At 36.8% G+C, this 12,982-nt stretch overlaps 3 protein-coding genes across 6 annotated transcripts; all 3 read right to left on the bottom strand.

Annotated features, from left to right (window-relative positions):
* Positions 1-517: 517 nt before the first annotated feature.
* On the bottom strand, positions 518-4,668 carry LOC133724439 (probable ATP synthase 24 kDa subunit, mitochondrial). The gene is made up of 7 exons (XM_062151174.1): positions 4,508-4,668; positions 4,184-4,277; positions 3,820-3,964; positions 2,977-3,087; positions 2,387-2,533; positions 1,187-1,309; positions 518-842 (listed from the first exon to the last, which is right to left on the bottom strand). The coding sequence occupies exons 1-7, from the start codon at positions 4,544-4,546 to the stop codon at positions 779-781; spliced, it is 723 nt and encodes a 240-aa protein (XP_062007158.1). The 5' UTR covers positions 4,547-4,668; the 3' UTR covers positions 518-778.
* Positions 4,669-5,326: 658 nt separating this feature from the next.
* Positions 5,327-8,193, bottom strand: LOC133724892 (iron-sulfur assembly protein IscA, chloroplastic). Its single transcript, XM_062151802.1, has 3 exons — positions 7,993-8,193; positions 7,496-7,714; positions 5,327-5,616 (listed from the first exon to the last, which is right to left on the bottom strand). The coding sequence occupies exons 1-3, from the start codon at positions 8,159-8,161 to the stop codon at positions 5,474-5,476; spliced, it is 531 nt and encodes a 176-aa protein (XP_062007786.1). The 5' UTR covers positions 8,162-8,193; the 3' UTR covers positions 5,327-5,473.
* Positions 8,194-9,431: 1,238 nt separating this feature from the next.
* Positions 9,432-12,016, bottom strand: LOC133724870 (ras-related protein Rab7-like). Of its 4 annotated transcripts, none has more exons than XM_062151767.1 (7): positions 11,745-12,016; positions 11,566-11,592; positions 10,658-10,757; positions 10,405-10,551; positions 10,225-10,308; positions 9,993-10,138; positions 9,432-9,755 (listed from the first exon to the last, which is right to left on the bottom strand). In XM_062151767.1, the coding sequence occupies exons 1-7, from the start codon at positions 11,801-11,803 to the stop codon at positions 9,680-9,682; spliced, it is 639 nt and encodes a 212-aa protein (XP_062007751.1). In that variant the 5' UTR covers positions 11,804-12,016; the 3' UTR covers positions 9,432-9,679. The 4 variants fall into 4 exon arrangements, with proteins under 4 accessions (XP_062007751.1, XP_062007758.1, XP_062007753.1 ...); XM_062151774.1 differs by having other exon boundaries at positions 9,432-9,743; positions 11,745-12,015; XM_062151769.1 differs by having other exon boundaries at positions 10,225-10,305; positions 11,745-12,015.
* Between the last annotated feature and the right edge of the window lie 966 nt (positions 12,017-12,982).

Here is a 12,982-nt window from a genome sequence, read left to right as displayed (position 1 = left end):
AGTACAAGAAAGGCACGGCATTCGCGGTCCTAAAGCCGTAGACGTCTTCCCTACGTGCAAGTTATTACGGTCGTCTACAACTCCAAGATACCCCTTGATGTCTCACAGATGTCTAATACGATTTGCACGACTATTGGCAGACGAATTGCCAAGTGTATATCAATTGCCGAAGGAATAGGAAATAGGAATGGAAAGGAGAGAGATGAAGAGTAAGAGAAAGAGAGAGCAGTACAAAAGCGTCTACTTTTTGACTCAAAAAGGTTGAGTATTTATAGAACTCTTTATAACCCTACAATAAAAATCAGACGATGAACTTTGTTCCACTATGAAACTTTAACATACTTAGGTTCCAGGGATCGCGTTTGCACGGGGATCGGCTCTAGAGAGTAGTTATCCTTTGGGTTTAGGGTGATCTTGCAATTTCTCATTGTTTTACTTGTATTTCTATAGCTCCAATGGAAAAGTATGAGTGAATCACTCGAATCAAATTTGGGTAAGACAAGCGTGCAGAAAAAAGTAATAGTCAAAAGCGGCTTTTATATAATGCAATAAACTCTGTAGATGTAATAAGTGACAATAGATTTCCAGTTCTCACCTGGCAATGTAATAAAACCAGAAAATTACATAATCTGATAAACCAAGATAACTGCATTCGAAACCAATAGGGCCTTATTAAACAGGAGGGCAAATTTCCCATACCCCAAAATAGTTGGCAGTTCTCCAGATCTTAACAACATTGAGTTGACCTCAAAACAAGCAAGAGAAAGCAATCGAATCCTTAGATGAAGTTTCGGATGTCCAAAGACTTTACATCAACCATTGCCTCATCTTTGAATTCCTCCCTGAGAAACAGTGAAAAGATCAGAAAACTTCAATCCTAAGAAAGGGAGTAACGAGTAATTGCCAATTTATACAAAAGTAAAACAACTTCCATCTGCACCATCTACCCATGCTCAGTTTTAAGTTACCAAATTAGACCGAATTATAAAAGAAAGCTATGCTAGCATGCAAGCAATCTACCGAATGACCAAGCATCCTCAACATGAAATCACCAAACTGTCCTGAACAAAGAGACTGATCTAACAAGTATTATTATAGAAATTATTAATATCCCCCGTCATCCTAAATGCTTTAGAGCTACGAACATGTGGATAAAAGAGGGGTGGAAAAGACGTGGATAAATTACCGCTTTGCCTGAGTTTCCATTGCCTCAAGAGCCTCCTTCTCAAGTTCCTCCAGTTGTGCTTTAGCTTTCTTGAGTTCTAGTTGTTCTTCATATTTTGGTAAATCTTCCTTCCGAATTCCAAGCCTGAAAATGCAAAGGTTAGACTAACTTTAAATCCTTTATGTAAGAAATTTTAGTTAATAAGGGCAAGCCAATATCAGTGTTAAACACCGGCCGAACAACTGACAACATCACAAAGAACTGAACAACTGACAACATCACAAGAACTGAACTACACATGTCCTACAAGCAGAATTAGAAAAAAGAAAAAAGTAAAAAAAAAATATATATATTCCATGGTTGATTGGTGGGTGTGGAGCATGCAGAATGAAAAGGTGCAAACCAAAATCAGCTTCAGAGTCGGATATATTGGAAGTTAGGCAGTCTGTTTCACAAACCATAGAAATTCATCTCTCAAGAATTAAAAACGAACCATCCAGCTCCATCCAACCAACATGGAGGAGCTATCCCAGATGCAAAATTAATCACTTCATGTGGTAAGAAACTCCAGTACTACACTGCGACATTCATCTATCAAGAATTAACAATGAACCGCCAGCTCCATCAAACCAACGTGGAGGAGACTTATCTCAGACGCAAGTTTTATATGTGGTGCAATTTATCACTTCATGTAGTAAGACACTCCAGTACTACACTGTATAAGCACCTCAAAACTTTACACAAGACTAGAGAGAGAAAAGAGATCAAGAGCACATGGAAAAAGTGTGTGCAGCAGTATGCATTAGAAACCACAAAATAGAAAGAGACCAGATCTCAGTCATTTCATGAATATTATCAAAACCAAAAGCTGCTTTATTCTCTAAAAGCCCCCATCTAGGTCTGCTCTCTATCTCGGTAGTCTGGTATCTGTGAGCTATGCAACTACCCGTTACATTGGCTACTATTATGCCAAAGTTCATGTAAGCAACTTAGGTTTAGAGTATGGGTAAATGGAGCCACAACCAGATAACATTCAGCAAAGCAACTACATACAAGCCCAAATTCATACAATCTTCAGGACTTGGCAATGCATTACTGATTTACAGTACTTTAGTTTAGAACTGTCGGTTGAGCGTAAACTAACAGAGATGAACTTAAACCAGATTAACAACATCGACTCTTTCAAACTTGATAAAAATTAGAGAAGAAAATGTCACCTACTTCTGGTTTACTTTGTCAAACTCTGCCAAGAGAAGAGCCATTCCTTTCTTATCATTCCTCAAAAGAGGTTTCTTCAGTTCCTTTTCAACTTTCTCCAATGCATCCATCATCATAGCCTCTGCACCGAGTTCATCAGTGAGACCTCTCCTGCAAAAAGAACATAAACAGTTAACCAATGTAGTTATAGGAGTGTGTGTGTGTGTGTGTGTGTGTTTGTGTCACAGAGAGAGAGAGAGAGAGAGAGAGAGAGAGAAGACGCAACATGTACACGTGTGAACATAAAAATCCCTGACTGAAAATTTACTATTAGTCCAATAGAAGTTTACAAATTCAGATCAAGAGTACACATTGATAAAGAGCACCAAAAACTTACACAAAGATTTAACAGAGAATCACATTTAAAACTAATCCAAGACTTTGTAGACATTATTGTGCAATGGTTTAAGGAAATTATTTGGCAGAAAGATGTATTAGATTAAGGACCGGGTGGGCTATATAGCAGCAAAAAACTTGGGGTATGAACACAAAACCCATACTAATCATATCTATTGCAAGAGATCCAACAATTTGACAAACAGAATAGCATATACCTGATCCTAATTTCCTTCAATGTCAACAGATAAGTTCTGGCATCTGGGATATCTTGTGTACGGGTTTTGATGGTGTGTTGGATACGTTGGGATTCCGAGAACAAATCCGCCCTACAGGATACATGATGCATTACTGACCACTTCAACATAATTAAAACACTGAAATTTTTGTAGAATTCCAAGTCCAACCACACAAAAACAGAATAGTTTTAGCTTTCATTAATGTGATACAGCAATAGTAAACTTTCCTACTTTTCTGAAGTCCTATAATATCAACAGAAGTTAAAAAGAAGCATAACATGACTAAGAAGAAGAAAAGAGATATCTACACTTTTACAGTAACTTAGAAAATTTTGGAAAGTAATCTATGCAGTTAGGAATTATAGAACCAGGAATCATTGTAGCTAATCTGGAAGCAGTAAAGTTTCAATCTCACTTAGATAAGTAATTGCTCCCAACATAAATAAAGTGCCCTGATGATATCAGATAATTAAAAGTTGAGCCACAAAATATGCAGTATATAAATGCTCTTTGCTAATATGGAAAAGGGAAAGGAACCTAGACTAAAAGCTCTCCTCTTTTTTGACAATCAATCTGTATTCCATAACCCCCTCTCCTCACCATAACAATTCCCTACTTCAATACCTACCAGTGACTTCCCCCATAAACTGTAGCAGCATATGTTGTATAAACTATACAACAGAAAGTATCACTCACAATAAATTTTAGAACAATAAGAGAAGCATCTGTGTGTTATACTATTGTGACAAATAAATACAAATTATACCACAGGTGCAAACACATAAACACAACTACATAAAACAACAAAAAGGAGAAACTAACTTCTCTCTAATAGTTTTCATGACGTTGGCATATTGAGACACTGCAGCTGGATCCTTGGGGTCTATGGTGATTTTCTCCTTGCGCAGTATTCCAAGGGCCGTCTCAAACTTCTTTTTAACATCCAGGAAGATGTTCTTCAGCATCTCTTTACCCCCACACAAAGGTAAGAAATCTCAGTAAGGTTTCATCACATATGATTCAATAACCAAAAACAACAAAAAAACAAAAAAGTAAAGAAATTTATAAATGGATACACACAAAAAAATGCCAGCATTTCAGAGTATTACCAATTGAAACCCTAAATCTAGAAAAACGTGACGAATAGAGAATACATTGTAACCAAAGAACAGGCATTTCAACTCACCATCACCCTTAAGCACTGGGCGATTTGCTTCCTTGGCAAAGTGACGAACCGGAATGAGACGCTCCTGTTGAAGAACGACTCCATTGCCACACAGCTGTAACATCAACCAAAAAAAAAAATCATCAATTTCTTCCCTCTGATTTATCTACAACCCTAAATTTCCCATCTCTTAATCAGATCATTAACCAAATCCCACATCAATAACCGTAACTACGCTCTTTGATTAAGAAAAAAGGAGCTCGGAATCTAAAATGTTATGGTTTTTCTCAGGCATTTTCGAATAAACCGAAAAAAATTGAGCAGGAAACGGAAATGAGGAGTGACCTGTCTGGACTTGGATACGAGACGGGAAGAGAAGGCCATGATCGGAGCTCAGTCTTCGTCTTCTACTTCTTCTTGTTCGCGTTTCAGTTTTAGGGTTCCGATTCGATTCCTTTGGGGCCTCTATCCGACTCCTGAGAGAAACTATAGAGAGTGAAATAGACGACGACTGCGTTTAGCTTATATGCCGAGACCCTCTGATCCTATACGGTGTCGTTTAACTCTCTCACCCCGCAAAATATTCAACTCATAATTTTTTTTTTTTTTTTGACCAAATAAAAGTAACCTTTTTTTTAACCCCTTGTTATTTGTGAGATATTTTTTTCAACATTCTGGTTTCATCTCTACTTTGGTTGATCGAAATTATACAAATATTGAATGAGCGAAAGTTGAGTAACTTGGTGATTGTTTGTTCCCACCTCATATGCCGGTATGGGGTAGCATTGATGCTCCGGAGTATTATAGAATTTCTCTTAACATACATGATACAACTCTAGATTGAATTCACAATGTTACTGTGTTACCACTAACAGTAAGGGGACTGCATTCTAAAGACTTTTATCACTAAAACCGTAACCACCATCCCAATGGCGACCACAACCTTGGTCACAATCCTCTTATCGATTTGCAGAAGCCACCACGAATAATATGTGCGTGTGGTGAATCTGCATTTCTGAGGTATGGGTTGGGATTTCTTTATCATCATGGTTGACAAGAGAGAGTTATCGTACTACTGAAATGGCAATAATAACAATGATGATTATGATAATCATTTAACTAACAGATTTGCTCGCAAAAGAAATACTACAGCTGGGGCAGATATTCAGTAATGCAATTAATTTTACTACTAGTAATTTTAGAGGGTTTCTGATATATGTAATACAGGACTACCATGGAAATTTGACACACATTTGAAGTTTCTTTATGGTACATCTATTTATTCTATTCAAGTTTTCCATATACACAATCCTACATCTCTGCGGCAAAAGATTTACCGCAACCACATGTTTGTGTGGCATTAGGGTTCTTGAAAGAAAAGCCTCCACCAATAAGAGCATCACTGTAGTCCAATTGCATGCCATACAAGAAGAGGAGACTCTTTGGATCACAAACTGCAAAACAAGAAATAATAGGAGTTCAACATACAAGTTGCTGGGGAGATGAAATCAAAGCATATGAGTTACCATGTTATCTATTGCAAACAAATCTAACAGTATAAATATAATCAGTTACTATTTGACATGAATTTTCACAGAATAGTGAGAAGTGCAGCAAGTATGGTATCTGCACACATAATCTTGCACAACACTACAGAAGTCACAACACAAGGCATATAAGATTATATATACTTCACATCTTCTGCTGAAAATTTTTGTTTTTGTTCTATAGGAAACAAAGTCTGTTCTTTTACAAAACCACAAGTAGTATCAAACAATTATTACGGGGGTGAAATTATTAATGCTAACAGAATATACAGAAAAACAGGCATAGATCAATGCTTTCCGAAATGAGAGCAAGAATCAATCTCAAATACTCTAACTAATGAGTCTAGCGAACTACAGCCCTCCAATCAACAGGAATAGTAAAGAGGGACCTCAAATTCTCTCTCTCTCTCTCTCTCTCTCTATATATATATATATATATATATATATTGAATCCCAAAGTGATGCCCAAATTCTGCCTTATCTCAAATTCTGTAGATCAATGATCTTCCTATTTAAATCTCACCCAGGAATAAAGCATGAGTAACAACATATGAAGCTAACTGCTCACTGTTATACATAAAACAAACAGGACTACAGCCTATCTCCCAAGCTAAAGCACCTGAAAAAAGATCATCCCAGAATTCACACCCTCTCTCCACTGCCCACTGCCAAGTGCCAACCTAAATAGTTGGGTGAAGTTCCTCCCTCATACGATTGAGAAACATCATTTCAATGCTAACAAAATTCACATCTCACAGTTGTTTGAGCCCAAATACTTACTTTTAATGACAGCATGCTCTAATGAATCCTCCTTTGGAAGTAACCACCATAATCATTTCCCAAATAGGGCCTTATTATACAGTACTCAAGCTGATACTATCACAGCACAGCAGTAAAGGAGGTTTGAAGGAGTTGCATTGGTTCTACAGTCTGCCTCTTACTGGATTTCTTCCTCCCTCCCTCCCCTCCCCCTCATTTTCTTTGCTTAAGCACCCAGTTTAACTCAATAAAATGTCAATATACTTTAACTTTGCAGCACCTTAAGAATTTTTGCATTCTACATTTCAATGAATCCTTTAGTTTCCCTGTCTTTGTCATATGTTTCCCACTTCTCCTCACATTAGAAACCTTCTCAAATATTTTGTCCTTCCCTCCAAAAGTACACTGTTCTTTTCATGCCCTGAGGTATTCTCAAACTCACTGAAATATGAATGTTTTCTAAAGATGACAAATAAAGAAAAATAAAATTAAAATAAAAACATTCTATGTTAAAATTATATACCCTACATGATTTTAAAATTATATACCCTACATGATTATGAAGTCCACTAGCCGCTTAAGTCATCCTACAATTGGATATAGAAAACAGAGTATTTGTCTCATGATCAGTCTCAGAAAACTTCAATTTCTGACTTCCTCAGCAAAATTGCATTGTAACATATTTCAATTGAGGAAATGCTGGTTTAGGAACAGAGATACATTGTCCAATTGTTGACATGTTCTCAGCAACTTCTGAATACAAAATTTTTAAAGTTTGAAAATTTGCTGTCCTATAGAAGACAAGAAAAATTCTACCACAGTTCACTACACATCAAAATTCATCAACATGCACCCTCACTAGAACGGACAATCAATCAATCATCTACAAAACCATCAAAACTGTTTTTAACAACTTGAAGTAGAAACTGCAATCACTACTCTAACTATAACAAATAGCACATATCAGTTATCTGTCACAAACAGTCCAACCTCCCTTGACTAAGAGAACGAAAACAAGAAAGCTCACCTATCTCAAAACCATTATATTCCATGATGGAATCATCTGGCCTTGCATTTTCTTTGCTCTCGAAGTCCATCGTATACGACATGCCAGAGCATCCACCCTGTTTAACACCAATTCTCAAGCATAAAACCTCATTACGTTCGGCTCTCATCTTATTGAAATGCTTCAACGCATTCTCCGTAAGTGAAATCGCAGGTGCAATGCCCTCGGATTTCGGCGCAGCTGAAACACAAATGCAGATTAGCATTCACCACCCCATAATCAAATAATCGATATCAAAACAAATATGAAATTCATAATTACTTTGCATAATGCATTCCAAACTAAATTCATGAAGCATTTATATGAAGAACTTACTGTTCTAATTGAAAAAGCTAACATCTTTGTTACACTAGACCTAAAATTTTCCACATACATATTTCAATTCAAGCAAACCATATCAAATCAGAACCAAATTGTACCGAACTGAGCACAGAAGCCAAGAACAGAGCCGAGCTTACCCGAAGTTGAAACGGATCGAATTGAAATGGGTCTTCTTCCACGGCTGAGACTTGTGGATGAAAATCTGAAGGAAATTGAATTCCGAGCTGAAGACGATGCCGACGGGTTCGTCGCCGGCGGAAGAAGAAGAGAGGAGGGGCAGTGCGTTGTTATTGCAGAGAACGCCATTAATTTTTTTTTTTTTCTGCAATTGATTTTCGTATGAAAATGTAAAGGTTTGTATTTTGTGTGGCCCTTTAAGGCCATTTTATGTGGGGACAATTCTGGTGGGTAAGATCCGAGCCGTTGGATTATCTGATAGCTGCTTTGACTAAGAGTTCGAGACTACAGATCGGACCGTCCAGATAGACTTTCCGGGGTTTCTTTTTGTTTGTATTATTTACGTGTGAGTTTGTAACACCTGCAACTCTGCAAATGACAGGTGCATAATTTGAGTTACATACACCGTATCAAATACGGAAGTAAATACGATAGTATTGTTGGGGCTTGGATTTGTTACTAAGCAGTACATTAAAGTGATTGATTGTGTGAGTGAAACGTTGGTACTGAGTGCATGGCTTTGTTGAATTGTTCACTTTAATAGAGTCGCAAACCTGATCATAAATCTTCACTAGTTTAGAATTGAAGTTCTCCCACCGTAGCGAGCGAAAATAACTCATATTGTACCCGAGTACCCGACTCAGAAATGCTCAAGGTTTTGGATTAGTTTAGCTCAACATGGGTTCTACTACTCTCTTATTTTACCTTACCTTAATGCCAATACAAAATCGCAGAGGATAATCCCCCTAGTATCCTTGGTTGAGATCTATAGTAGAACTGTTCTTTCCATGAAAAGGGACACTAGAATCACACACTCCAACATTAGCCTCACTGCCTCACTGATCAGTTGTACCCAAAAACTCATCATCCTTAGAATATCTTCTTTTTTAAATTTGCATGCCACTACTGTAGTCTGTAGGTTATGTTCATGTCTGACTTTTAGGACACATACAGCAGAATCGAGAACTTTAGGAGCAATTAGAATGTTTTTTTGAAAATATCTTCCAGGAAGAAACTGCACACCTTTATCGATCATCTTCTTGGTTTTAGGTTCATGAAGTTTAGGTTATCAGACCCTGCTGGTTGAACATTAGCATGGACGATTCTCAAACAGGAACCTAATAATATATGGATGGTTTAGAAGACTAAATTGCAGCATGGGGTTATTGCGATGAGGATGTCCACACCTGAACCTTCGATTGAGTCAAGATCCTGAAGAACTGGATGCTGCTATTTGTGCATTCACAAAGACACAAAAATTTACCAACTTTGTGAGAACTTTTGAAGACTAGCTAGTTGCCTGGTTAAAGTATTAAGCTTCTAATATCCTTACTTTCGATTGAGAAAATGAAAATCGATCATTCTGTCTTTGTAATTGGATCTGTAATTTAACAAACAGTTCAGGCAAACAAAAGAAACATGTTTCTGTCACATGTTCTATGTATATTTCGTACATAATACCGTGGAAACTTGATCACTAGCTTTCTTAATTACATAAAAAGTAGACAACTTATTACACTCGGACATGGTGAATGGTAGTAGTATACACATGAGATAGGCAACACACTAGCTTCCACTCTCATAAGAATGAAAAATTATAAGAATTTCAGATTAAAAATTAGTGAAGATCGTGATCTCAACAATCACTTAGCATGCACAGCCCCCTCTTTGCTCTGCTTCTGAAACAGTTTCTGATATACCTTTGAAGTAACTGCATGGGAAACTGTTATATTAGCTGGTAAGGTTACAAACGATATATTCAGATAAAGAAAAAGACCAAAGGTTACAAATAATGAAGGATAAAAGTCATAAAACCAAAGGTAGTTGCTGCAAAATTGTGAGTGGAATGAAATACTGAGGTATATGGAGCAAATTTGTTTAAGTGTTTCATGAATTTTTCATTCTGTTGTCTAGATATATAAGAAACTAATAGTCATTAAATCATTTATAGTGTACTCACATGTCTTGTTCATGTTCATGGGTGAGTCCTGTTTTTGCTACACAGAGAAATGCTTCATCAACGTTATAATCCTCTTTTGCTGATGTCTCAAAGTACGGTATGTTTCCCTTGGCAGCACACCATTCTTGGGCTCTCTTCTTAGAAACCTGCACAATTTGGGTACTGCTATAAATTCCAGTCCCAGAATAAACCCCTAAAATGGTCAGGAATGCATTTTTATGTATGTCCATACCGCTCTGCTGTTTCCGCCATCTATATCAATTTTGTTGCCGATTAGTATAAATGGAAATGCCTCAGTGTCAGCTGGATCTACCTGCTAACCGATGATGAAATAATGTCAATAATTGGAACTTCAGATAATCAGGATAACTTTACAAGCTAGATAGCGCAGAAGAGGAAAAATTTAACATACCTGTTTGAGAAACTCTTCATGCCAGTTCTGAAGTGTTTCAAATGATCTTAGAACATTCACATCATAAACAAGAACACAACAATCTGCTCCACGATAAAATGCTGCCCCGAGACTTTGAAACCTTTCTTGTCCTGCTGTGTCCCAAATCTGTCAAATATAAAAGCACAGATGTGGCAAACAGAGCTAACATTAATTGATGTTTCAGGTGTATATATAGAGAATACATATTCTAGTAAATGATTTAATTACTCACTTGCAAAGTCACCAATTTGTCATCAATATGAAGTTCCTTTGTGACAAAATCAGCACCGATTGTAGCTTTATATTGTCGAATGAACTTCTTATATACATATCTGAACATTCAGTTAATGATCCACACAGCCACACAGCACAGAATTTTGTATTCTGATTGATCGCAGTATATTGAAATCACACTTGAATAAGTTTACATAACTCAAAATGGAGCCAGTATTGGTTTCAGTTGGGTGCTTGCACGGTTAAGTCTATCGAGAAGCTTATCATTAACAGGGATCTTAAATTCAAGACATGACTACATGCAGTAGATCAGGAATTTCAAACTATATTATCAACACAGCCCTTTACAAAATAAGCCACATGCATCCCGCATCTATCATAATTCATAAGTAATGCACAATGTGGATATGAGAATTGCAGATTTAAAATTAAATGGTAATTGAGCTACACTTTATGATTGAAAATGAGAACTACTACAGCAAATGAAGGCCTCATTACTCTGACAGCTTCAATATAAACATCCCCATTTCCCCACAACACATTAACACCTATTCAAAGACCCTTCCCTAACCTTCAACCATCTACATTAATGGAACCAACCCTTCAAAATATTTTAGCATATTTGCTAATAGTTTTGTCACCATTGTTGATAGATGTCGTTTTGGTGAACAATATGTACAGTGCCGTAAACATTGCAGTGGACGTCACATTTCCCAGGTGGATCACTCACAGAAAATTACAGTAATGATATAATTGGGAATGAAGGGAATAGATAAATGAAAGATAAAAAACTGATTAGATCGATATCAAAGCTCGAATAGTATAATCGAACTACAAAATCAAAGACGACTGATCATTGCTATGAGTTACTGAATCTTGCTTGTTGCAATGTAAATAAAAGGATACTGATTCATCAAAGAAGTCTTTCCCACCCTGAAAGTCACGCAAAACAAGAAGAAATAAACACAGCTCATATATCTTATCAACGAATATGTGTAAAATATTCATTCTAAGAACAGAAAGAAAACCCCATTACAGCAAGGAAAAGAAGAGCAGAATAAGGTAGAATAACAAGTATGACATACCCACTATCTCCGAGGACGATGACCTTAAGCAGCGTTCTTCGCTTCATAGAAACATCCATAATGCTCTCTACTACTTGATACACAAAGAAGATAAAGACTTCAAACTCCAAATTTGAACTTTGTACCCTTGGAATCCTATATAGAAAGATATCCTGGAAACTTGGAAAGTTGAAAAGATCACAATTAATGAAAAGGTAGGATATTTCCAATGTGGTTACAGATTCTCCTTCCTCTTTCTGGCTCAACCACAGTACCTTTTGGTTGTGATATTATTGCTTTCTTTATCTCCTTGCTGTGTTTGAATGATACACGCAGAAGACATGTGATCTTTGCCAACCAAAACCAACGTTACCCGCCAGCTGAGCTCTTTTTTCTAATAATGTCCCAAATTATTGATATGTGATTATATAATACGAAGTGGTTAGTTGACTATTTGCTAGCTAAGATCCTATGCCAGTCATGCTTGCCTTAACATTTTTGCTTTGCTCCCAATCAACTCCTCTCAATCTGTTCGATTTTGATTCACAGGCAGGACAGTTTTCATTCTTTAATCATAAACCATTAAAGAACTTCATTGTTTTTTTTTTTTCTTGAGTATACAATATTAGTTGACAGTTAAGAAGAACATAATATTGGTCTTCTAGCCGATCACCCTCTGAATGAAATCTGGAGGCTCATCGTGTCAAAGACGAATATCGTCACAGGATTGACAAAGCAAATCTAGCAAACCTACCCCCTGCCCCATCGCAATCGAGCACTACGAATGGCCGGCATGTGAGAAGGAGATGCTAATAACAGTCTCATTACAATTGGTATTTCTGGAAAGGTCTACAATATATCACCGTATTGATACATTAATGCCGGTAGACCAACTCCCTTAACTCGAGACCATGTTGAACTAGTCACTACATAGAGGCACTATTAGTGTTCATATGAAATTAGCATACTTTATGGACTCATACATTAACATATCGTAGACAAACACTTGATACCTAAATTAACCTATTATAATTTACCAAATTACATAGCACCAAAGTAAGCTTTTTCCTCCTAATGATTTAAGATAATCCTTAACCATGCCAAGAGTGTCGGATCTAAAAAACCAACTAGCCGACGGCTTAACAATAAGCTCGCACTTGTTCATGTGTCAGAGATTATCTATATGTTACACAACTTTGGAATCAACATTTTGGAGTTCATCATTTTTTCGACGGTTTTCAGCCGGATGTGAATTTTTC

Source organism: Rosa rugosa, chromosome 1 (assembly GCF_958449725.1).
Source record: "Rosa rugosa chromosome 1, drRosRugo1.1, whole genome shotgun sequence".
In the NCBI taxonomy this organism is placed as follows: Eukaryota; Viridiplantae; Streptophyta; class Magnoliopsida; order Rosales; family Rosaceae; genus Rosa; species Rosa rugosa.
Note: the sequence above shows the minus strand (reverse complement) of the source record. Positions and strands in the feature narration are given on the sequence as shown.

What these genes read in the sequence shown, in the direction of transcription:
- LOC133724439 (XM_062151174.1), bottom strand. Translation starts at nt 4,546, where the DNA reads ATGGCCTTCTCTTCCCGTCTCGTATCCAAGTCCAGACAG. An exon ending in TCGTATCCAAGTCCAGACAG is followed by an intron (nt 4,278 to 4,507) that starts GTCACTCCTCAT and finishes TTGATGTTACAG; the next exon opens with CTGTGTGGCAATGGAGTCGT. An exon ending in ATGGAAACTCAGGCAAAGCG is followed by an intron (nt 843 to 1,186) that starts GTAATTTATCCA and finishes ACTGTTTCTCAG; the next exon opens with GGAGGAATTCAAAGATGAGG.
- LOC133724892 (XM_062151802.1), bottom strand. Translation starts at nt 8,161, where the DNA reads ATGGCGTTCTCTGCAATAACAACGCACTGCCCCTCCTCTCTTCTTCTT. An exon ending in TCGATCCGTTTCAACTTCGG is followed by an intron (nt 7,715 to 7,992) that starts GTAAGCTCGGCT and finishes TTTGTGTTTCAG; the next exon opens with CTGCGCCGAAATCCGAGGGC. An exon ending in ATATAATGGTTTTGAGATAG is followed by an intron (nt 5,617 to 7,495) that starts GTGAGCTTTCTT and finishes CTTGTTTTGCAG; the next exon opens with TTTGTGATCCAAAGAGTCTC.
- LOC133724870 (XM_062151767.1), bottom strand. Translation starts at nt 11,803, where the DNA reads ATGGATGTTTCTATGAAGCGAAGAACGCTGCTTAAGGTCATCGTCCTC. An exon ending in ACAAATTGGTGACTTTGCAA is followed by an intron (nt 10,552 to 10,657) that starts GTGAGTAATTAA and finishes TATATTTGACAG; the next exon opens with ATTTGGGACACAGCAGGACA. An exon ending in ATGAAGAGTTTCTCAAACAG is followed by an intron (nt 10,309 to 10,404) that starts GTATGTTAAATT and finishes ATCATCGGTTAG; the next exon opens with CAGGTAGATCCAGCTGACAC.